Source organism: Rhincodon typus, chromosome 24 (genome assembly GCF_021869965.1).
Source record: "Rhincodon typus isolate 14 chromosome 24, sRhiTyp1.1, whole genome shotgun sequence".
In the NCBI taxonomy this organism is placed as follows: Eukaryota; Metazoa; Chordata; class Chondrichthyes; order Orectolobiformes; family Rhincodontidae; genus Rhincodon; species Rhincodon typus.
In genome coordinates, this window is record NC_063355.1 from 18,970,983 (window position 1) to 18,995,758 (window position 24,776).

Here is a 24,776-nt window from a genome sequence, read left to right on the forward strand (position 1 = left end):
TCCAGCTCTACACCTTGTTGTCTCAGATTCTCCAGCATCTGCAGTTCCTACTATCTCTGCTACTGAATACTGCTTGTTTTTTTTAACTCTGAAGACTCTCTCTCACGCACGCACTAGAATAGACATGAAATAGTTGACTGAATATGCTTAAGCAAAGCTTAGTGAGGTGGAACAATGTGGTTTATTGACAATGCTGAAATGGCCGACATCTCTGTGACATTTCAGTTACACCACGGGACCACGTACCCTGACCATTAGATAGCTGGTTGACAAGATTAGACAGGTCGATAGGACTGGAAAAGCTGACAAAGTAGGTAGCTGATTAAACTATCAAACTCTGATTAAATTATCAAACTCAAATGAGAGCACATGATGTGCCCTAGGGAGGAACCACACTAGAAAGGCGGGTGGAGATAAACTGCTGATGATTGCTAAACAAGTTATTTATTTCCATGTATAAAAAGCTGTAACTTGTGCTCATGGATCAGTGAGTCTGGTATTCCTGCGTGTCTACCTAGAGTTCCTCTCCCTGCATTTACTGGTAACTGTTTGTAATAAACCGCCCGATTCACTTAAATTAACTCCTCTGCCTCGAGTTGTTAATGCCTCCGAGAAGGTCACTATTACACCTTGTTTCAGTTAGTTTGTATCCTGGTGAATAATTCCAAATCAAAGTGGCAGCATATATTCAATTTCTTTCTATATTTCGCACTAAACGATAAAGATACTAAATATTATGTTGATCCTTATCATACACAATTTTTTTGACAGCTTCCAAGTACATTGAATTGAGTTCAATTATTCTTGTTTATTCTCTATTAGATTTCCAATAAATTTTCAACAAGCAAATCTTCAATTTTGTAACCAATACAACTACTACTGTAAAACTGTCTGAGCATGATCACTATGCAAAAACCATTTCTTTATCATGTCTTATTAATTCATAACAAAACTGCCACTAACTTCCAAGATTACGAAAGGGAATGGGAAATTACATCATGTTTAGTCTATAGAATGACCAGGCTTAATCTGAAGAGTCATGAACATCTGGAAACTTGGGAGAAAATTCCATGTATAAATATTTCTAATCCCTAAATCAATCAAAACTTCAAAATGCCATTCCATTTCCAAAAGAGGCACTATTAGCCTATTTTTGACCAAAGGGAAGATTTCTCTCCCTTCAATGCTTCCAGATTGGACCGTAGAAGATTGATCTTAGTTTGTAATTTTGATTTCTATATAACAAAACATTTACAATAGTCATAAGAAATACCTTGGGCAGGATTTCCATGCTTTTATCAGTATTGTAATGGAAATGGGTGAGGCTTCAAAATGGGGGGCAGGACCCAATTCCAGGATTCCCGTCCACTTAGCTATTGCCAATAATTTTACCGGCATGGGATGATGGTATAGATAACAAATTTGCATGTAGAATAACTAACTTTGGTGGCTTCAGGCTGGGCATTTTGGACTATTCATGATTTGTATGAATTTCTAAAGGCAACATGGTTCACAACAGCTCATAAAAGTTGTGAACCACGGAAAATCCCTGGCCTGGAGTTGGGAACCTCTTGACAGATAAGTTCAAAACATAGTGGCAACTTCACGTGGCATAACGCAATATTAGAAGTTTAATATTTTAAAAGGTAAGTGACCATTAAATTGACCATTGCTGTGAAAGTAGAAAAGTCCTCAGATGCATTAGAGTCCATGATGCTGTGGATAAAGTGCTCTTTTCCACTTTGCAATACTGACAATCAGATCTGACTGTGTAAATGGTCTAATGTAATTTAATTGTTTAATTAACTAAAAGTACAGACATCTGTCTCCATGCTTTTAAGGTTGAGCAGATGCTTGGGCTCCTTTGACTCATCGTTAGTATATCTGCGCCTTTAAGCTTTAAGCACGTACAGATGCACAAGCTTTCTGATTGAAAACTTAGACATCTGCTCCTCAGCTTCAAAGTTTGAACAGATGATTGAGCGCTTTCAATAACTGCACGGGTTCTAACATGTTCAACCTTAGAATTTATTTTACAAATTTTCAATGGCTTGTCATAATGAATACTTGGCAGAGCTCCAAACCACAATAATAGTTTCAGGTCAGTAGGGATGTTGACACAACTGTCAAGCAGACAGATTTTTTGATAGTTTTATGAGCACTGCAAATACGTCCAATTTTATTAAAGGGCTTGAGTTCTGCACATAGTGAATATTGGATGAGTGGGTTTGGAGATTCTGAAATGGGTTTAGGTGATGAGGATATATAGCGGTGGGTGAGTGGACATAATGGGCATGGAAGGGGCATGAATTTAATGGAAAGGGAGTGAGTGCCAGAGGCCACACACATTTACTGAATTGGACTGATGTCTCCAGAAACTGCAAGTAGGTCTTCTGAACCTCTTGCCTCAGCATCTGCCTGTTTTTGGAGGTGGCAAATCGGTAACTTGGGCAAGATGTGGTATAGTGAGGTTAGGGATGATTTGACTTATGACTTGCACCTCGAAGATGAAGATTCAGGTCCTTGTCTCACAGCACTCAAATACTAGGTAACTAATACAGATTTACATGTTATATCTCACTCACTTTGATAACTTGAAATGGCACCCTGTTCATAAAAACATTATATCAGTAGAGTCTTCAGTTTCACTAAAATACAGTATGTTCAAGAAAGCATTACTTTTTATATATGTAAAATAAGAATCTTGGGTGATAGATATATAAAAGGTAAAGTCGGCAAAGTACCAGAGGACAATAGGGCAGCTCCCTCATTAGAGAGATAACAGGTGATGGTTTAACCTGAGGGTCACCACGCCTCAGCCCGAACTGATATCAAACCTCTCTGAAGAAGAAACAAATATTAAGTTTGGTACTGCTCAGAATTCAGCAAATAACATGGCCTACTCCAATCAGAGAAGCATCATAATTTGAAGACACATTTTAAATAACGTATATGCACCCTAAGCCAGGAGATGCCTGCAGTAGTTAAAAGTAAACTGAGTATCAAGACCATTAAGTTTCCAGTGGAAAATAGCAAGAATTGAATTTTTAGTCTAATGTCCCAAGTGTATTGGTGACTCTATCTGAAATCATTACATTACCATGCTAATGTTCCATTAATACTTTCACTTGTCTCCCTGCATTTAACACTATGGCTTACAAATAGAAATAACCTTGGGAATTGGATTTTGTCAAGCAGGAGACAGTGCTTCTTACAAGAACATTACATTTTATGAATAGAATCAAACAATGAGAACTGATTTACTACAAATAATTAAAGTGCCAAATGGATAGATATTATATTAACGTTTGGAGAGTAGCTATCCAGACAGCACTTGTGCAAGCCAGGTATCAAATGAATGCTGTAAAAAAGCTAACAATGAAATAAATCTAAAATAACGCTGACATATTTTACAAATACAATTAGAAGACTTACTATGTTACAGATAACTTATCACAGATAAAAGTTATCATAAAATTTCTCAATAAAATGGGCACTATCTTTCACTATTCTAGCCCTTGCCAGGATTCTGCCAACACCGTAGTTCTTACAACTGGTGAAACATCTCCAAGTGCATGTGTGCAAATCACAAAATATATAGTAACACTGAATAATTATTGCATAGTGGATTTGTATGTTATGTTCCTAAGTTACAGTCTGTGATCGCTGTCGTAGTTCTGTAGAAGGCAGGTGAGTGCTCGAGTTCAAGATACATTCAAGTGGTTGATCATGCTGCATTCGGTTTACGCGGGCATGCTCTGCAAACCATTCCTGTTGGAAGGGGAGACATTTTTATTGCTGAACAATGAGGGGCAAGTATTAGCAAACAAAAAAATAATCAGCATTTAACTGAAGTGTTAAGTATAATTGTTTTGTTAATGTATTCAGATATGCAGCATAATTAATAATTCATACACTTTGATATATTTCAGCGTTCATGAGAAAAAATTCAGGTGCAAATTACACTCTACAAACAAATCATAAGAACTTAACTTATGAATGCCTCCTTTGTTGATAATATACCTAGTCAGTAGCTTCCATTTATAAAAGCAATGGTATTGCTATCCTTGACCTCCTCCCTTTATGAAGAAGCTTTTTTTTACAGGAATATGTTTTGTGGACAATTTTGCATAAGTGTTTGACTCTGAATACATTCTAAGTTATCTAAATGGATTTGTCTATTTGGTAAACGTAAGAATGTACATCGTTGTAAAGGTTTTCATACCTGAATTTCCTCTTCATACATTTTAATGCTTAGATCACTTTTAGTTCTTAATCTTCTGCCAATGAAAACCATTTTAATCTGCTGTAATAAAACAAGAAACAGTTTTCATGTCATGAAGCTGAAGCTTAAATGTCCTGTTGAAAAACAAGTTGCTTTTGACTTGCAATACATAGAATATTTGCTCAGAGGCAAAGAGGAAGTGGTGTGGTAGGTGGGAAGGGTATAATGAGTCTGGGAAATGCGTATGAATACATTTCTCTCAGATCCTAACAATTCCAACTGAAGGAATTGGTTAATAATTTCTGCCTTGGTTTCCTGGTCAGGATGGAAAACCAGATGAGGCTTTTGATATAAGGTCATGGCCAAGAGTGTAGAGGAGGACAGGATGTATCAGAGACCTTGGGATGCTGGGGTTGGAAGAGGGATGTATGTGGAATGGCTTCAGCGTTCACGATCAGACGTCATAGGGGATTAGAAACATTGGTGGTGGAATAGATCGGACACTTTGGAGAATATACAAAGAGCAGGACCCTTGGTGGGACGGTTAGGTAGGGAAGTTTTGGATCGATTAGAAGGCATGGTGGTGGAGGTGATTGGTGACTAAAGCTTTGAAGAGGAAATTAGATGGGGAAAAAAATCTAACGCCTTTGATGGGAGGACCAAAACAATCAGTGGTGGAGAAAATCTGCATCCTTGGGGAAGAGAGGTCATAAAGATAGAAATAGCCTTAGGGGATTGGAAGAGTGGTGGATGTGATCAGAGGCCTTGCAGACAGACAGGTGGGGCAAGATCGGAAGGATTGGCAGTGGTAGACGTCTGCCTCAGGGTTGGGTGTGATGTTTGATTAGCTGCGTCATCTAGGTTCAGCAGATAAGTGAATCTTGTACGAAGCCAAGAACAGTGTAAGATGCTGATCTGAAACAAATGAAAACAGAAATACCTGGAGCAACTAAGCAGGCCTGGCAGCATCTGTGGAGAGAAAGCAGAATTAACGTTTCGAGTTCAGTGACCCTTCTGTTCTACTTCTGAACAAAGGACAATGGACTTGAAACGTTAACTCTGCTTTCTCTCCACAAATGCTGCCAGACCTGCTGAGTTTCTCCAGCAATTTCTATTTTTGGTAAGCAAATCTCCCTGAATGAAGCTGTATTTAGGCTCCATTGGCCTTTGGGTAGTCCAAAGGCCAGGAAACTTAGCCAACAAGGGTTAAATTTTAACAGATGGCTAATTTTGAGGTATACAGTTTATTATATCTTAATGAACGACCCAACTCCTGCATTGCTGTAAAATTGGAGGTAGGTAGTTTGGGCTCGAATTACAGATTTTTATTTTTCAACTTTATATGCCGCTTAACTTAAATCCACCATTTTTGGTGGTTTAAAAGTTCCCTTCAAAATGAAGCTGCATAGTTAGATGCTGCTTAATGTTCTTAGTAATTATTTGTCTCCTTCTCCTTCTCTCTGGATATATGTAAAATTGAAAGGTAAAGTTGCCATAGTTGTACCAGACTACAGGGCTGCTCTCTCATTAAAAAGAAGTGATTGAACTATGGGTTACCAGACCTCGGGTGAGGGGAGAGGTTGAGGAGGAGTGTTCTTCATGGTTACCTCAGCTAATGCAGAAATTGAGCCCACACTGTTGGCATCAGATTGCATTGCAAAACAGGTGTTTAGCCAACTGAGCTAACTGACCCCTATACATCTAATATTATAAGCACAAACATAAGGGTCCAACTGGTTTTACGTCAGCTCCCATAAATACCATTCTATGGGGGGTAGTAAGTTGCTTATACAAGTAACCCAATAGAATATTCTTTGGCCTTCATTCTGCCTCTTTTTAAAAATTCATTTAAAGGATGTGGGCATTGCCGGCTGGACCAGGATTTATTACCTGTTCCTTACTGAGTGATGGCTTAATTCCAGTGCTCACCTTATGGACTTCTATAGAATCAAACTAATGTCATAAGTAGGTAGAATGGGATGAGAAAAGGCTGTATGGGCCATTCACATCTTTTCCCTCAGAGCCTGTATAAAATATTTGTAAGGGAAGCAATCAACTACGCAACTATTATGCGTAAAATATAATTATATTTAGCTTTCTTTGAATTCTATATCTGATAGGATTAAGATTGAGATTTTAAATACACCACATTTGTACACTTTTCAAGAATTTTAACTTTTTTCCCACAAATTTCTCCCTTTCCTTTCCTTCCTCTTCCACTGAAAATTTCTACACTTCCAAGAATACTTGTCACCTGCCATTGCCTCATCAAAAATGACCATTATTCATGAGTTAGCCAACACAGTATGCAGAAGCAAACTATTCGACCATGACAGAATAGGGTATGATGCATCTTTCCTCACAATACTTGCAGCAGAGACCACCAGATAATGTTCACATGCAGAAACTCTATTTTGATTCCTCTATCCCATGACCTGTTGAAGTGCTCTAGTGCCTCTTCTATAATTGGATAAGTGAGCAGTAACAAAGGATTGAATTTGAGACTCTGTGTCTGCAGAACTTGGTGTCATGCAATCATAGAGCACGGAAACAGACTTTTCAGTCCAACTCGTCCATGCTGACCAGGTTTCCCAAACTAAACTAGTTCCACAGTCATTGATACACTACAAAAGTTGAAAATAATTTATGCATGAAAGCTGGTCATGATTACGCCATGTGTCAAACTGTGTATGAAACATGTACTAAAACTGCCACCTGGTGGTAAACAGATATAAGTGTGCGATGATGTACTTGTGCAGAACAGAAAAGGCAAGGGAATTAATGATGAATGGTAGGCAATGAGGATTGCAGGGACCTAGGTTTGCATATACACAGGTCCCTTAAAGTATTATGACAGGTTGATAAAGTGGTTAAGGCAGCATATAGGATACATGTCTTTATTGGCTGAGATCCAGAGTTTAAGAGCAGCGACTTAATGCTGAAATTGTATGAAATGTTGCTTAGGCCACAACTAGAGTATTGTCTGCAGTTTTAGAATCCACATTTTGGGAGGTAAGTGACTACACTAGAGAGGGTGCAGAGGAGATTTACCAGGATGTTGCCGGGGCTGGAGGGTTTTAGTTACGAAGAGAGATTGGATAGACTGGGCTAACATTTTGAGTCCAGTGACCCTTCTTTAGCACTGATAGTAACTCAGAAAAGGTGGTATAAATACTGAGGATGACAGGGGAGTTGAGGGTAAAGGAATACATGGATAGATAGAGACAGTGCCAGAGGGACAGAAAGACAGTTAGGCAGACAAAGGAACGGATAATGCTAAGTCATGATAATAATGGGGACCACAAGCAGATGAAAATGGGTTGGCTGTACTGAGAGCAGCCCATGTCATGATAGGGCCAGGGGTATGGGGGTGGTTAAAGGACAATAGAGGTAGGTTACAGGCCCTAAAATTACTGAACTCAATATTGAGTCCTGAAGGCTGCAGGGTTCCTAAGTGGAAAATGAGATGCTGTTTATCCAGACTCGAGACAAATATGTTGGCCAAAGAACACTGTGGTGTGTTGACATGGCAGGCAACTGGAAGCTCAGGATTGTTGCTTCATTTTTGCACAAAATGTACGGGTTCTGCGTTGCAGTATTCTGGTCTGTGTTTTGTCTCTGCAATGTAGATGAGACTACATTGTGAACAGCCAATTCAGTAGACTAGATTGGGTGAAGTACAGGTGAATCGCTGCTTCAACTGGAAGGTGTGTCTGGACCCTTGGATAATGAAGAGGGAGGAAGTAAGTGGTTAAGTGTTGGACCTTCTGTGATTGCATGGTGTTGTGGGAAGATTCTTGAGAGGTCCACGCCTCGACCACTGTGCAAGGCTCCAGACACACCTTCTAGTGAAGCAGCAATTTACCTCCATTTCAGTCTAGTTTTGTAGAACACCTATGTTCTGTTCACAAAAGCGATCCCAAGCTTCCAGTTGTCTGCCACTTCAACACATCATGGTCCCTATATGGTCATCATGGTCATCTCTATATTGGGCTTGTTGCAGCATTCCAGCGAAGCTCAGCATAAGCTGGAAGGAACAGCATCTCATTTTCCACTTAGGAACCCTGCAGCCTTCAGGACTCAATATTGAGTTCACCTTCCTCTCTGTCCTTTTATCCACTCTCACACTCCAGGCCTGTCATTACATAGGCTGCTTTCAACACAGCCAACCCATTTTCATCTATTTATGGTCCTCACTTCAGCTTTTCTCCCTGGCTGATCATTATCCATCCCTTTTACAGCCTAACTGTCTTTCTGTCACTCTGGGCTCTGTCTCCACCTACCTACTCGCTCCCACACCTGCAACCATATGTCTTCAGTACAAACACCACCTGCTTGTAGCTACTATTAGTTCTGAAGAAGAGTCACTGGACTCAAAATGTTAACTCTGCTTTCTCTCCACAGATGCTGTCAGATCTGCTGAGTTTCTCTAGCAAATTCTGATTTTGTTTCAGATTTCTAGCATCCGCAGTTCTTTGTTTTACTTTGGATAGAAAGGGGTTATTTTCCTTGGAGCAGAGGACAGTGAGGTGGGAAATGATTGAGATGTATAAAATTAATAGAGGCATAGACAGGGGAGGCAGGAAGAAATATTTCTCCCTAGTGAGGGATTAATGTCCGGGGGAATAGACTACATTAAGTGGCAGGTTTAGAGAGCATGTTAAAATTTTTCCTGGAGAGTGGTAGGAATCTGGCACTTACTGCCTGTAAGGGCGGTAGAGGCAGAAACCTTCATAATATTTAAGTATTTAGACGTACACTTGCGATGCTGAGGCATACAACGCTATGGGTTAAGTACTGGGAAATAGGATTTGAATAACTAGGTGATCGGTTTTGCCGAGTACAGGCTCGATGGACTGACGGGCTTTTATTGGTGCATTAGACTAGACCACTATGACATTATATATCTGTTCAAATCCTTAATTTCATGAATATTCAATATGTGATGATAGCTCTTAATTATTTCAAAGTTAACACATGCAAAATATGATGCTACACCCATGTCAGGTGAATGAGACAGTGCACAGGCTGAAAAGAATATAGTTATTTTCAGGTTAGTAGGAACTGCCGATGCTGGAGAATCTGAGATAACACGGTGTACATATTTATTTTCAGGTTGTTTGATTGTCTTACAGAGACAAAGACATGAAATAATATCAGAATAAGGAACACTCTATGCCCCAAACCACTGATACAAAAAAACCCAAAAATCTGTGGATGCCTAAATAGTACCCTTAACCAGCCTGGATATGGAGGTTTAGAAATGGCATTACCTACATTTAAAAATTAAAGTATAATAAGAAATTGTTAAAACTCAAGTTAAACAGAATATGAAGAGAGACTTGTTCATGTATAACCACTTACATCATTGCTTGCCATTCTGGATGACAATTTGAAAAGTCCAGAGATCTCAGAAGATGGAGAACCATTCTGTTTGTTAAACTCAAGAAGTCTATCAATTTCATCTTTGTCTACCTCAGTCTCAAAAACAATTCCATTTTCATCTGTTATCAGTGAAAGATCAGAATACAAAATACATAAAAACAGTTACAAAAATGACAAAATAAGAACATGATCCATAATACCAATCTTTGGTAATAACTGATCACAATTAAAAGAACAAAAACTGGACAAAGAAACATTAAATTAAAAGATAAAACATTTGAGGGACAGAGCAAGAAGAAAATATCAGCAATGGAAATTCATATGGATGACACATACCTCCCTCATCTTTACTTTTTCTACTGTAGTTCATGCGGAACAGAAATGCATCCAAAATAAAGGCAACAATAATAGTCAGTACAACCTAAATAGGATTAAAAAAAATTAGATAAGTTACATCTGATTGTTATGCAAAAAATCCTATTTAGATTAATTAAGAAATAATTACACAAAGCCATTAGGAATGCCCATTGAAAATAAGGAAGGGTAGACAAGTTATGACAATCAGCGCAAAATGCTGATTTGGTGACATTTTCAATCTCAATGCTCCAGTCTTTGCCAACACTAAATATGCATTCAGCAGCAGGAAGGAAAAACTCAGCAGCATTACTCAAAGGGAGAATGAAGGTGACCAATTTGTCTTTGCCAGCTCAGCATGCTTTCCTGACATGCAGGGTGCCACTAATTACATACACATTGCACTGTGGACACCACACGTAAATTTAGAGATGTGCAACAACTGTAAGGGGTTCCAATCCCTCAGTGTATACTAATCAGGACAATGCCTGCTATCTTGGAAGTAGTCATGCTACCTTTATTCTGTGTAGTACATCTGGGACGCCATAACATACCAGAAGGACTGGTGACAAGAGCTATCACCCTCTCCCATTACTCTGGTTCATGATGCTGGTGCGTAATCCATGCACATATGGGTAGGATGTTTCCAATATGTTACTATGTAAGATAAACAGGTCATAGGGCATGCTTATGCAATGCTACTGCTGCGTGAAGCAGCCATAGAGTCATACAGCAAGGAAATAGACCCATCAGTCCAACTAGTCCATGTTGACCATGTTACCAAACTAAACTCATCCCACCTGCCTATGTTTAGCCCATATCCATCCAAATACTTACTATTCATGTGCTTATCCAAATGACTTTTAAACATTGTAACTATACCTGCATTCATCACTTCCTCTGGCAGTTCATTCCACACACTAACCACTCTGTGTGTAAAAAAGTTGCCCCTCATGTTCTTTTTAAATCTTTCTCCCCTCACCTTAAAGGTACGCTCCCTAGTTTTGAACTCCCCCACCCTTGGGATAGGGCCTTTGCTAGTCACCTTATCTATGCCCCTCATGATTTTTTAAACCTCTATAAGGTCACCTCTCAATCTCCTACATTCCACTGAAAAATGTCCCAGCCTATCCAGCCTCTCCTTTATAACTCAAACCCTCCATTTCCGGTAACATCCTGGTAAATCTTTTCTGAACACTCTCAGTTTAATAATGTCCTTTCTCACGTTTTAGAGTAGATTTGTAGCTCAGGTTGTGGATGTTGTGGTTGGTTAGCTCGCCGAGCTGGTTCGTTGTTCCAATGAACAAGGAACAACGAACCAGCTCAGCGAGCCAACCAACCACACTGTCCTTCCTATAATAGCGCGACCAGACTACACACAGTACTTCAGAAGAGGCCTCACCAATGTCCTGTACAACCTCAATATGACATCCCAACTCCTATACTCAAAGGACTGGCAATGAACGCAAGCGTGCTAAATGCCTTCTTAACCACCCTGTCTACCTGGGACGCAAATTTCAAAAAATTATGCACCTGAACCCGTAGGTCTCTCTGTTCTACAATATTACCTGCACCCACCATTAATTGTATAAGTCCTGCCCTTGTGTGTCTTGCTAAAATGCAATACCTCACACTTATCCAAATTAAACTCCATCTGCCACTCCTCAACGCATTGACCCAACGAATCAAGATCTCTTTGTCATCTTAGATAACCTACTTCACTGTCCACTACACCACCAATTTTGATGTCATCTGCAAACTTACTAACCATGTCTCCTATATTCTCATCCAAATCATTTATATAAGCGACAAACAGAAGTGTACCCAGCATCGATCCCTGTGGAATACTGCTGGTCACAGGCCTCCAGTCCGAAAAACAACCCTCCACCACCACTCTCTGTCTCCTCTAGTCCAATTGGAAAGCTCACCTTGAATCTCACATGATCTAACTTTACTAATTAATCTGTCATACAGAACCTTATCAAAGGCTTTAATGCTGAAAGTGGGACCAATGGACAGCAGGGTGGAGAAGGAGGAAGAAGTTTCTGGACAACTGGATGCTAATGCCCATCCACTGGAATTGGTTCTTCAGGAGCAAGGCTTTGATACTGGTAGACAGTTTCATGCAGGACACCCACATTGGTCCAGTATGTCATCCCATTTTATCTCTAGGATTCGATGCAGATACCACTGGCAAAAGCTCTCAAGGATCTTAATGAGATGTTGGTATACAGTCCAGTTTTCACTGCAGTACAGGAAGTTCATCAACATAACAACATTACAGACCAGAATCTTTACTGACTTCCACAGGTTTCTGTCATCAAAGACATGTGGTTGCTGCTTGATAAAGGCAGCGCAGATACTATTGATTCTGTGCTGAACCTTTCTATTGATAGTAGCTCCTCATGAGAGGAAGTGTTGCACAAACTCCAGAGCCAGCCCATCAGCATAGATGTTACAGGGTATGCTGAACTGACCCAGGGAAAGTCTTCATCCTGTCCTGGGCAGAGTGGCCATCATGCAGCAGTTATCTACAAACTCAAGGTTGCGAATGTCCACGTTGGTGAGTTTTGTTTTTTCCCAGGAGTAACCAAAGTTGATACCGGAATGCTAACACCAGGTGGTAGATTTTCTCAGATGAAGTAAATAAGGATACGCAGGTGGGGGCAATCACACAATGTGTTTTGATCCTGATGTGGATGTAAAAGGTCTCAGTTTCAGACCTTCCACAGTGGCACGTACATTGTTACACAGTAGTCTCAGATGGTGACAAACTTCAATGGACATCAAAGCAGAGGAGGACAATCCATAGAGCTTCACGGTTTGGACTGTCAAACACCGCGGTCAGATCAATGAAGTGGCGAAACAACTCTAGACTTAACTCCTGACATTTTTCCTGGATCTGCCTAGCCACGAAGACCAAGTCTGCAGTGTCCCAGGATAGTCAGAAGCCACACCGGGTTTCTGGGAAGAACCCCTCAGTGACAGGATGCAGTGCACAGCAGGAAATTTATTTTGCAGGCACCAGATTCACCAGAATGATTAACAGGTTGGAAAGGTCTAAACTGTGAAGATAGGGTACCTTGAATTAAACCTTGGCTTGTTTTCTTTAAAATATGAAAGGATAATCTAATTGGGATGACTGAAGGTGTAAAGTGAGAGAACTCATTTCCTGTGGTGGGGATGGGGAGCGAGAAAAGAAAGATAACGTGAAAAAAGAGACAGAACAAAAAAAAGCGTGTGGGAAGGGTGGAGGAGAGAGAGAGTGAGAAAGAAAAGGAAAAGAAGCAGAGAGAAACAGAGTGTCCAGAACAGGGTGACAGTAACTTACAATTAGAACCAATCCATCCAAGGATGTCAGGAAGCACTTCGTCAGCCGAAGTGGAGTGGGGGGCAGCACAGTACCTCAGTGGTTAGCACTGCTGTCTCAGTGCCAGGGATCCGGGCTCAATTCCAACCTTGGGTGACTATCTGTGTGGAATCTGCACATTTTCCCCGTGTCTGCATGGGTATCAAAGCATACACATAATATCTCACACAGCCTCACTATTGTGAGGACACAGCCCTTGCCACCAGGTATATAGACAGCAGCAAAGGAGGGAGAGGAAGGAGTCTATCAAAGATTCAGGATTTGGTTTACCTGACTGTGAAACCAGTGCACAATGGCCTCTCTCACTCATTGAGGGTACTGGGCAGCTGGAATGGATTTTCTTGTCCCCTTCTCACCTAGCCAGTGAATCAAAGTAATCACGGCTTGAATAATGGAATGAAGGTCCAAGCCAATACCTATCAGATACTGACTGTTCTAGTGGACTTAGTTCTCCACAGTGACCACCGCCCAGTCCATGGAGGCACGTATGTGCTCACATGCTGAAGCCACAACACCAGACAGAACTTCAGCAGATTTCTTGTTCCTTTACTCCAGTCTGTGAATGGATCTCTCACACCATTGTCCGCTTCCCAGTGCATCTCCATCAGCTCCTCTACAATGAGGAGTCAAAACATAGACTGGGTGACTGCTTTGCGGTACGCCATTGTCCAGTTCACAACATTGACCTCAGGCTTCCAGATGCATGTCATTTTAATTCTCCACCTTGCTCCTGCTCTGAACTTTGTCCTTGGCCTGTTCAGCACTTCAACATCTCCCAAGACATCCCTGTAATCGTTCCTCAAGGTAATGATTCTAGTGAACCAGTCTTGGTTAGGAATATTGAAATTCCCCAATTTGAAATACATTCTGTGCCCTTGCCAGCCTCAGTGTTTCTTCCAATAAGAGTTCAATATAGAAGAGTATTGATTTATCAATGAGGGGGACAGGAGGTGGTATTCAACAGGAGGTTTCCTTGCCTGTGTTTTATCTGATGTATACTACAGTGTCATCACCTCTGGTGGATGTGTCCTGCCGGTGGGAAATTGCATAACCAGGGATATAGGCATCACTAGCAAGGGATTCCTCAAGTGCACTGGAATGGCTTACTAGGCTATTTCCAAGTTCAGAGTCAACTACATTATTGTGGATCTGGATCACATGGAGGCCAGACCAGACAAGTATGGCAGATTTCCTTCAGACTTCATTAGTGAACCAGATGGGATTTTAAAACAATTGGTGACAGTTTCAATTACCATTTATTGAGACTAGCTTCATTGAATTTAAATTCCATCAGTTTGTGGTGGGATTTGAATGTGGGTACCCACAGCCTTAGCCTCTAGATTACCAGTGCAGTGACAATTCCACTAAACTACTGCATCCTCCCACTCATTAATGAACAGTTTTAAAATGACAAATTTTAAATGCTATACAGTTAAATACTGTGGAAGGTTGAAACAATGGTAGGCACCTTTACTTACCATAGTTACAATATAGAAAGTCATAAAGTAAATGCGACTCCAGCTTGTAGTCTGAGATACCACACCTTCCTGTGGAAAGAGAGCTGCAGCTAGATTCTCTTACATACATTTGCGATTAAGAAGTAATTCAGTGGAATAGGCCTTATCTTTGGAGAAGACACTTCATCTCAAAAAAACTCACCATAGTTATATACCAATTGTTTACAACAGTCAACTCAAACAATGTTACTGTAAAAAAGGAAAAAAAAAGACATGATTATTTTTATAACCTTTTTGCTTGCTTAACTATATTACACTTAAAAGTTACTCACCAAAACTGTTAAGGATGTTATTGAAGTTATTGAGAGAGTAGTATCCCTGTATCACAGTTCTGACACCAATGGTCCGATTTTCCCAGCGATAGAAATCTGCTACCATGCTATTGCTATAAACATAGAATTGGGTTATATGCTGGTAGGTCACAAAAGCAAAATAACTTCAGTATAAAGTAAAGAACTCCAAAAATCACTTTGATGTTACTGGATAACGCAACTGGTTAAGGTGATAGCAATTCCTCTAATGTACAACTTAAGAGTCAATAGCAAATTAATAAGATGAACCATTTGTGTACAAAAGAAAAATACTGTGGATTCTGAAAATCTGAAATAAGAACAATTTCTTATTTCTGACTATTTCTGCTAAACTATATTTTGGTTTTAAAAAATAAAGGAAACAGTACTTTTCCTACCTCTCACAATGCTATTACGTAAGGAGTTAATCACCAACTGATGCTGAAGGGACTGTGACATGTGTCCATCTGGCAAGATAGCGGCAGGGTAAGTTGCTCCATTCGGAGCTCCACTCTGTTCACCAGTTCTCTTTCTCTTTTTTCTTTATCCTTCCTTCCTTTCGTTTCTCCCTCTTTCTCTCTCCCTCTTAAGTAATTCTATCCCCCCCTCACCCCTTTTACCAACCAACCTAAGGAGTTGGGAAGGAGCTGGGTTGTGATTGGGAACCACGTGGCGGGAGCTGACCATGCAGGTTGTGTCCTGCAGTGACGGCGAATTGAGCGCGAGCAGGAGAGTGGGTCGACGAGAGCAGGCCGTGAGGCAGTGGTGGCAAGAGCAAGCCGGTGAGGCAGCCCAGAGTGGGATGCTGGTGGCAGCATAGCATGGGCTGGAAAGCCCGGAGCGGGACTCTGGCAGAGGCACAGCGAGGGCTGGAAAGCCCAGAGCGGGACTGCGGCAGTGGAAAGGAAAGTTAGACTCTCTTAAGTTTTTTTTTATTACCTTATTCTAACTTAATGTGAATGACGCCATGTATGTACAGCAAAGGTACACACTTCTCACTGTATTTTTACATTTGAATCATTTATTGTCACGTGTATTCATTCAATTATAAAAAAAATTAAATTATGAATTAATTTTGTTCTGAATGTCAGTTTGAGTTTCTCTATTTAATAGCTGTTTATTTCCCACTGTTACTAGCAGGGTACCCGGCACAGGCATCAATTTACTATTTGATATTTCTTTGCACCTTCTCTGTAGCTGTAGCAGTAGTACATTCTGTATTCTATTCTATTACCCTGATGTACTTATGTAAAGTATGATTTACCTGGATAGCATGCAAAAAATTCTTGTCACTGTATCTCGAAACATGTGACAATAATAAATCAAATCAAACAAACCATAATTTATAGCAGTAATATATACTATATAGGCAAAATATTATAATTTCCTTTCTGAATGAAAATAATGGTCTGGATTTTGTACTAAGCAGTGAAGTGGCAGTTCTCATTGATGGGCTTGAAAAGAAAAATATACAAAGATCTTGCAATTTCTGTGGCATCTATCTTGGGGTTAATTGCACTCTGGGATCAAATCAAGATGATCTCCAGGTACCCAGCAACACTAATGTCATCAAGTTGCGTATTCAGTCAATCATACTGAAGAATTCTCACTGATGGCAAACCAGTTCTGTAAATTTATATTGGATGTTGAAACATCATAAAATTAAATTTTGTATAAAATGCTGGAATTGTTACCATACTGGAAAATATTAACATTGCACAAACATAAAAATTAGGCTCCAGTGGTAAAGCGACCATTTAGCAGCAGTGTTTATGACTTAGTACATTATTAAAATACAGATTCAATGAACCTTTTGAGATTGGGGGAAGGGGTTGAAACTCTGCGTTCGCAGCAATGTTGCAACTTGAAGGGATGGTTCTTGCAATTTTGGTGATTTCTAAAGTATTGAAGTGTTTGATGTAGTAGAGTGCGTGTCTTTATGAGCTCAATGAAAATATGTTCCTTATGTATAGGCATTTCAACAGGACTCAGTTTCAATGTTTCTTAGCCTTTACAGCCTGTATGCTTGACTTTTCTTGTCTCATTGTTTATTGTGTAGCACTTTCAACAAAGTACTTTTGAAGTAACATTGCCCTAATGTAAGGAAACTCAACAGTTAATATGAACAATAACAATAAACAGGTAATCTGAGCAATGTTTTTGAAGGATAGAAATGGCCAGAATACCTGGAGAGATTCCTATCTATTTGTGACACGTGCTGTAATATGTCCAACTTAGACAGCAGATGAAAGACAACACCTCCAATTTCACAGCAGTCCCTCATTCAGCACTGCACTGTCAACTTATATATAATTATTTAATCAGCTTCTTTCACATGATTAAAATGAAATTTATATTTCCTGTTTGTTACATCGTGTTTAGTAATCTGTGACTCAGTGAAGGCAAACTGATTTGTTAAAATTTCTTCCTGGTGCTTCCTCAATTCACAGATGCCACAGTGGCACCCAATGGCAAGAAGGCTCCACTCACAAGCCCATAAAAATTCTATGATCAACTTAAAGACCCCCTCAGATAGATTTGGAAATTTGGCAGTCCTTGTTGTCAGGAGGTATCAAGTAAACAGCTCAATGTCAAGATGTTTCGTCGTCTACGAGCATCAAGTAAAATCGTAAGAAAGCAAACAGAAAAGAATTTCATTTTGTCTTCAGGGTGTAGTGATGAGATGTACAATATTAATAAACACTGAAATGAAATTTAGATTACAGAAAGCAGATCTGCTGTCTCCTCACAAAAGGCAATGGAAGAAATGGACAAATAAGTCAGCTCTTTAAGTGAGCTAACTGTATTGCCATCAAATATATGCAACTGCATTTGACAAGGTGCTCAAATATGCATTTCTGCATAGTGTTTTAACTATAGGTCCTAACTGAATCGATGTACTTGGAACAATTAAAATATGAAATGATGCCTTCTCAAAGTGTGTTACATTTGTAAAAGACTCCAATTTGCCTTTGTCTGCTCCATTCTTTTACACCAAATCTTTACAGGGAGTATCTACTGCAGTGTTCATGATGGTGGCCCATCAGCACCTTTTCAGGCAACCAAGGACTGGTAATAAATGTCAATCTTGCAAGCAATGTCCTCAGTCCTAAAATTAAATAAATTTTAACCAATAGGTTGTGCAATACCACACAGAAAGTGTGTTCCGGCACTATTGTCTTTAGTTTAGTTTCTAAATAAGCTCGTAATGCTTTTATGACTAGAATAAAAAAGAATATTCTATCAACATCAGAAAGCTGCAGAATGGGAAACAACAGGGACATGAACAGATCAGACAGACAGACTGTAACAAACTACTGGAGTATGCTGATCACGTGCAATTCACAAATTTTGAATGTGTTGAATTAGAAAAAAAATCAATGACGCGTTGCTCCAAATAAATGTTCCAACGAAATAGCACTGACAGATCATTTTTGCAGAATAACAAACTATTCCATATTGTAGAAATACATTTCTGTGTGGGGAAGGTGTGATTTCTTTTTATTAATTCATGGGATGTGAGCTTGGCCAGTATTTATTGCCCATCGTTGTCATCCTCGAGACATTGTGATGAGTTCCATTCTTGAACCACTTCAGTCATTTGCTGTAGGTATGCCACAATGTCATTAGCAAGGGAGTTCCCAATGACACTGAAGAAACAGTGACTATTTCCATATCTGGATGGTGAGTGAGTCGGAAGGGAATGTGGAGGTTCTGTTGTTCCATATCTCTGCCCTTGTCCTTCTAGATGGTTGTGGTTACGAGTTTGGAAGATGCAGTCTAAGGAGCCTTGGTAAATTTCTGCATTGCATCTTACAGGTGGTACACATTAGTGCTGCTCAGCAGTAATGTGGAGGGTCACTAATATGGAGGGTGTGAATGTTTGTGGATGTGGTGCCAATTAAGCAGGCTGCTTAGTCATGAGTACTGACAAGCTTCTTGAGTATTGTTGGTGCTGCACATATCCAGGCAGGTGTGGGGTATTCCATCACTCTCCTAACTTGTATCTTTTACATGGTGGAAAGACTTTAGAAAGCCAGTAGGTGAGTTATTTGCTGCAGGATTCCTGGCCTCTGACCTACTTTTGTAGCCACAGAACTTATGTGGCTCATCCAGTTCCATTTCTGGTCAGTGGTATCCCCTAGGATGGTGACAGTGGGGGAATTTGCATTGGTTATACTACTGTCAAGGGACGATTGTTAGATTCTCTCTTGTTAGAGATAGTCACTGCCTCGCACTTGTGTGGCACCAATGTTATTTTTCACTTGTCAGCCCAAACCTGAATATTGTCCCAGGTCTTGCTGCTTTTGGACATGGACTGCTTCAGACTCTGATGAGTTTTAAATGATGCTGAACATTGTACAATCATCTCCACTTCTGATGTTATCATAGAGACAAGGTCATTGATTAGGCAGCTAAAGATGATTGTACACTTAGACACTACCCTCAGAGCACCTGTAGAGAGGTTCTGGAACCCTGTACTTTGAGGAAAAAAACCATGTTTTCTTTTGGGAAGGTCCTTTACGTCCAAAGTGAAACTGAGATACATCTGGCCAAGTGACTTTATACGTTTGAGAAGTACTCATGTGATCTTGATTGCTGTAGAGGTGAAACATACGGTAAATATACATTTTAAATACAGAAAATGCTGGAGAAACGCAGCAGGTCTGGAAGTATTTGTGGACAGAGTATTGCGGATTGGAAGGCAGAACGTTAGAATTTGTTTGTAAAATCATGGGTGGGGGGGAAGCGTGCATGGTCCCTTTAAAAGGTGTGTTTTTTAAGGCTTGGAGATTAAAAAATGTCAGGCAAGTGCAGTGGAGTTAGAAAAAATTAAAGTGAAAATTAGACCATTCGAGTTAGAAGATAAAGAAAAGGAAAGAGTCAGGGCAGAAGAAAAAAGAAAAAGAGAGAAGAAAGGGAGAAAGAAAGAGTTTGAACTTCAGAAGTTGCAAATTAGACAGGATAACCGACTTAAAATGATGGAAATGAAGGAAGAAGATAGGCATAGTTAGGAGGAGAGTGATGATGAGCAAACCCATTTGTATATATACAAATATGTCAAAACATTACCAAAATTTGATGGAAAAGATGTAGAAGCCTTTTTCATTTCTTTTGAGAAATTTGCTAAAAAGATGAACTGGCCAGAGGATATGCGGGTAGTATTAATTCAAATCAAGTTGGTAGACATGGCTGGTGAGATGTTCGCAGTGCTGTCAGATGAGGTGTCAAGAGAATATGAAGAAGTAAAACAGGCAATTTTGAGTGCCTACAAATTGGTACCAGAAGCATATAGATGGTTCAGAAATATAAGAAAGGAACTAGGTCAGACTCATATTGAGTTTGAAAGAATTAAATATAGCAACTTTGATAGATGGGTGACAGCATTAAAGATAGAAGCTGCAGAGATTGCAGGTAAATACGCATTAGCGCAAAAATCAAAATCTAGCTTCCCACAGCAATTTCATTCTGTGAGGGATAGAAATTGGGAGAAAGGGAGGTCCTTCAATGAAAACCAAAAGGTAGATCACACTGGGAACAGTTTACCACATGTGGAAAAAGAAACTCAAGAGGGTGGAAAAGAGGTGAAAGGCCTCAGGTGTTTCCACTGAGGAGGACAAAAGTCACAGTGCCGGTGGTTTGAGAGAGGCACTGGGGAAAAAGATGTGGTAAAAGAGGCTAAACCAGTGGGATTAGTTGCGATAGTGAAGGAAATCCCAAGAAAAGTTGAGGAGCTGCAGGAGAGTACACAGCCTAGTCATGGGCTGGATAGTAAGAGAGTGCCCAATCTCTTCAAAGACTTCATCTCCATGGGTAAGGTTTACTGAGGAGAACAGGGGGAGAAGGTAAAGAAGTTAAAATATTGAGAGCTGGTCAGTCTCTAATAGTAAGAGATGAAAGTATCTGCACTCCTTCTGAAATGTTATCTGAAAGAGTGATAACCTGTAGAATAAATGAAGAGAGGTTTAGTGTTGCCCTGTGTAAGATAAGGCTAGAAAGTCCAGTCAAGACACGAAAGTGAAGTGGGAATTATCTGAACAGGAATATTGTTTGTTCTTGGAAACAATCTAGCAGATTAAAGGTGACAGTGATGCCCATTGTAGTGGGGAAGCCAAAGGAAAATCAGGGAACTGAGGAGTTAAAAGAAAAAATACACTGGAATGTTTCCGGACTGTGTGATGACAAGATACCACAGTCATTGGTTTTCTCTTCTTGCTTTAACCTAAGTGAAAGACGAAAGAGTTGAGGTCCAGTTAGCTCCCACCCTGTTCGATGAAATGGTAAGGGCAAAACATAAACAGGTAGAGGATCAGGCAGAGGTGTTTAGTTCTGAAAGACTAATGGAGTTACAACAAAAAGTTGAGACACTAAAAGATTGACATCATAAGACTTACTTGGAAAACGAATCAGAATGTTTTCCTAAATATAATTACCTTAAGGATAGAATCCTAAGGTGGAAATGGAGACCTCAGCAGGTTAGTACAGAGGAAAAATGGGCAGAAGTTCACCAGATTGTGTTGCTGGTAACAGATAGACAGCAAGTATTGCGGATAGCACACAAATTACCTGTAGGAGGTCATCTAGGAGTGAGGAAGACTCAGGGCAACATACAGAAGCATTTCTATTGGCTTGGATAACATAAAGATGTGGCTGAATTTTGCCATACTTGTCAGATGGTAGGAAAGCCGCAGGCAGTAATGAAACCAGTGCCTTTGATGGCAATTCCCACATTTGAAGAACCTTTCACACAGTTTATGATTGTTGTGTAGGTCCTCTCTCTAAAACCAAAAGTGGGAACCAGTATTTCCTAACCATGACAGACGTGACTACCAGATTTCCACAGGCAATTCCATTATGGAACGTCAAGGCAAAAAAGATTGTTGAAGAGTTGCTTGTTTTCTTTACCCGTTATGGACTACCCAGGGAGATTCAGTCAGATCAAGGGTCCAATTTTACCACCAAATTATTTAAGGTGGTCATGAATAATTTAGGCATCAAACACTTTAAATCAAGTGCGTACGATCCTGAATCCCAGGGAACATTGGAGAGGTGGCATCAGACCCTAAAGACCAAGGGCTTATTGCCAGGATTACCCAAATGATTGGGATAAAGGTATCCCATTTATACTGTTTGCTATTAGAGATGCTCCAAATGAATCAACACAGTTTACTGCATTTGAACTGATATTCGGACATGAATTAAGGAAAAGTTGATAAGTCCAAAGTTAGAGATCTTACAATTGGATTATGTATCTGTGGTGAAAGAAAGATTAAACGAGAGTAGGTGAATTAGCTAGACAACGTTTGAAGATGGCACAGCATCTAATGAAGCAAGAAGCAGATAAGAAATCTAAAATTTGTAGATTTGCCCATGGGGATAAAGTATTTTTGTTGTTACCAGTGGTAGAAGAATGCTTCAAAGCAAGGTTAAGCAGTCCCTATCAAACTGAGAAGTTAAGCCAGGTGAATTATCTAGCAAAGATGCCAGATAGAGAAAAAAATTATCAGGTATGTCATGTGAACATGTAAGGCTGAAACCTTACTATGACAGGGAAAGGGAACCAGAGAAACACATTAGTTACTGCCACTCAGAGTGAAGAATCAAATCCAGATGATTCAGATTTGATGTGCCTCAGAATAAATTAAATAATGAGGAAGTCCTTAAAGAATGGAATTAGGATAGCAAGCTATCTGTCTCAGGAACAGAGAACTGAAATGAAAGGTTTATTGCAGCACAATGAGGACATATGTAGAAATAGAATGGGGAGGATGATTACAATAGTACATGAGGTTGACGTAGGGAATGCTGTCTGATTAAACAATAACCCTACAGGCTTAATCCTCTCAAAGCAGCACAGGTACAGAAAGAAGTGGAAGCGATGCTCTAAGAAAACATCATAGAACCGAATCAAAGCGAGTGGAATTTGCCAATTGTGTTGGTTCCCAAATCTGATGGTACTCAACAATTCTGCATAGATTATTGGAAGGTCAATGCCGGGACTAAATTAGACTCATACCCAATTCCAAGACTGGAGGACTGTGTGGAAAAAGTTGGAAAAGCCACTTACATCACAAACTTGGACTTACTTTGTGATTACTGGCAAGTACTTTTGTCGGAGAGAGCGAAAGAAGTTCCTGCATTTGTAACCCAAATGGACTGTATCAATTTAAGAAAATGTTCTTTGGAATGAAGAATGCATCAGCCACATTTCAAAGGCTTACAAACAGAGTTGCAGCAGGATTGACTAATTGTGCCATCTATTCAGATGACTTAATGATCTTTAGCCGTTTGTGGACAGATCGCATGCCGCATTTGGCAGAGCTCTTTGAGAGACTACGTAAGGCAAAATTGGTCATAAATTTGGCAAAGACAGAATTTACGAAGGTGGAAGTGACATTCTTAGGACACAACATCGGACATGGAAGGATGACACCAAGGAAGGTGATGACGAAGGCCATCGAGGAATTTCCAAGATCATCCTTGAAGAAGGAAGTGCTATGATTTTTGGGACTGAGCGGATTCTACCGGGAGTTTGTTCCAAACTTTAGCAGCGTGGTGGCACCACTGGTGGATTTGTTGAAGAAAAACACAAAATTTTGGTGGATAGAACCATGCCAGGAGGCATTTGAGAATTGAAAAGCAATGTTAATCACCGCACTAGTTTTAGCCATGCCAAATTTCTTGAAACCCTTTGAAGCCACCATTGATGCAAGCAATGTAGGTGTTGGAGCTGTGTTGTTACAGGAGCATGATTCTGGAATCGAAAGGCCAATTGGTTCTTTTTCAAAGAAACTCAATATCCACCAAAGAAAATATTCAACCATTGAAAAGGAGTTATTGAGTTTGGTACTGGCCTTACAACATTTTAATGCTGCAAACAATATATCAGATATGGTTGTGTACACTGATCACAACCCTTTGACATATTTGGAAAGGTTTAATTACAAGAACACCAGGTTATTTTGTTGGAGTCTTATGTTACAAACATTTAATTTACAGATTGTACATATTGCGGGTCGTGAAAATGCTACTGCAGATGCATTATCACAGGTTTAAAAAGGAAAATATATGTGTATAAGATTGAACACTACTGTGTCTATGTTATATATATGTGTACAGAATTAGTATAAAACATGTAACTCTAGATTAATGACCTATGCATCTTGTGAAAATGGTGTTAAGATTTAGAGAAAAAAAAAAGCCATCTTTTCATAATGATGGTTCATTTTTTCTTATGGGGTGAGGTGTTGCAAAGTTGGAATAGTACTTCTGGATTGTAAGGCAGGATATTAGAATTTGTTTGTAAAATGATAGTTTGGAAGAGTGTGTAGTCCCTTTAAAAGGTGTGTTTTATCGGCTTGAGAAAAAAGTTTGTAGGGAAAGCAGCATTTTTACAAAGACAACAGGTTTTTTGAATTTAGCCAATTAATTTAAAACAGGCCCTAGATACCAATGCCTAATTAAATTTAAACCTGATGGTTTTGACAACCTTGGACCAATCCTATTGTAAGAAATTAATAGGTCATCAAGAGTATAAAAGAAGAGGGCATTTGAAAATCAGAGTGAGAGAACAGTCTCAAAAGCCATCAGACAGACAGACAGACAGACAGACAGACAGACAGACAGACAGACAG

The 24,776-nt window shown here is 39.7% G+C and overlaps 1 protein-coding gene across 3 annotated transcripts in view; it reads right to left on the bottom strand.

Moving 5' to 3' along the window:
• Positions 1-25: 25 nt before the first annotated feature.
• tpcn1 (two pore segment channel 1) overlaps positions 26-24,776 on the bottom strand; it is a 112,446-nt gene continuing 87,695 nt past the window's right edge. For 2 of the 3 annotated variants that reach the window (XM_020511719.2, XM_048611589.1), the window contains 7 exons: positions 15,124-15,236; positions 14,994-15,040; positions 14,813-14,881; positions 9,947-10,031; positions 9,590-9,729; positions 4,226-4,306; positions 26-3,771 (listed from right to left, as the gene is read on the bottom strand). In XM_020511719.2, the coding sequence (XP_020367308.1) occupies positions 3,646-3,771; positions 4,226-4,306; positions 9,590-9,729; positions 9,947-10,031; positions 14,813-14,881; positions 14,994-15,040; positions 15,124-15,236 (661 nt within the window). In that variant the 3' untranslated portion in view covers positions 26-3,645. The remainder of the gene's footprint in view (positions 3,772-4,225; positions 4,307-9,589; positions 9,730-9,946; positions 10,032-14,812; positions 14,882-14,993; positions 15,041-15,123; positions 15,237-24,776) is intronic. The other variant, XM_020511720.2, reaches the window with a different exon arrangement.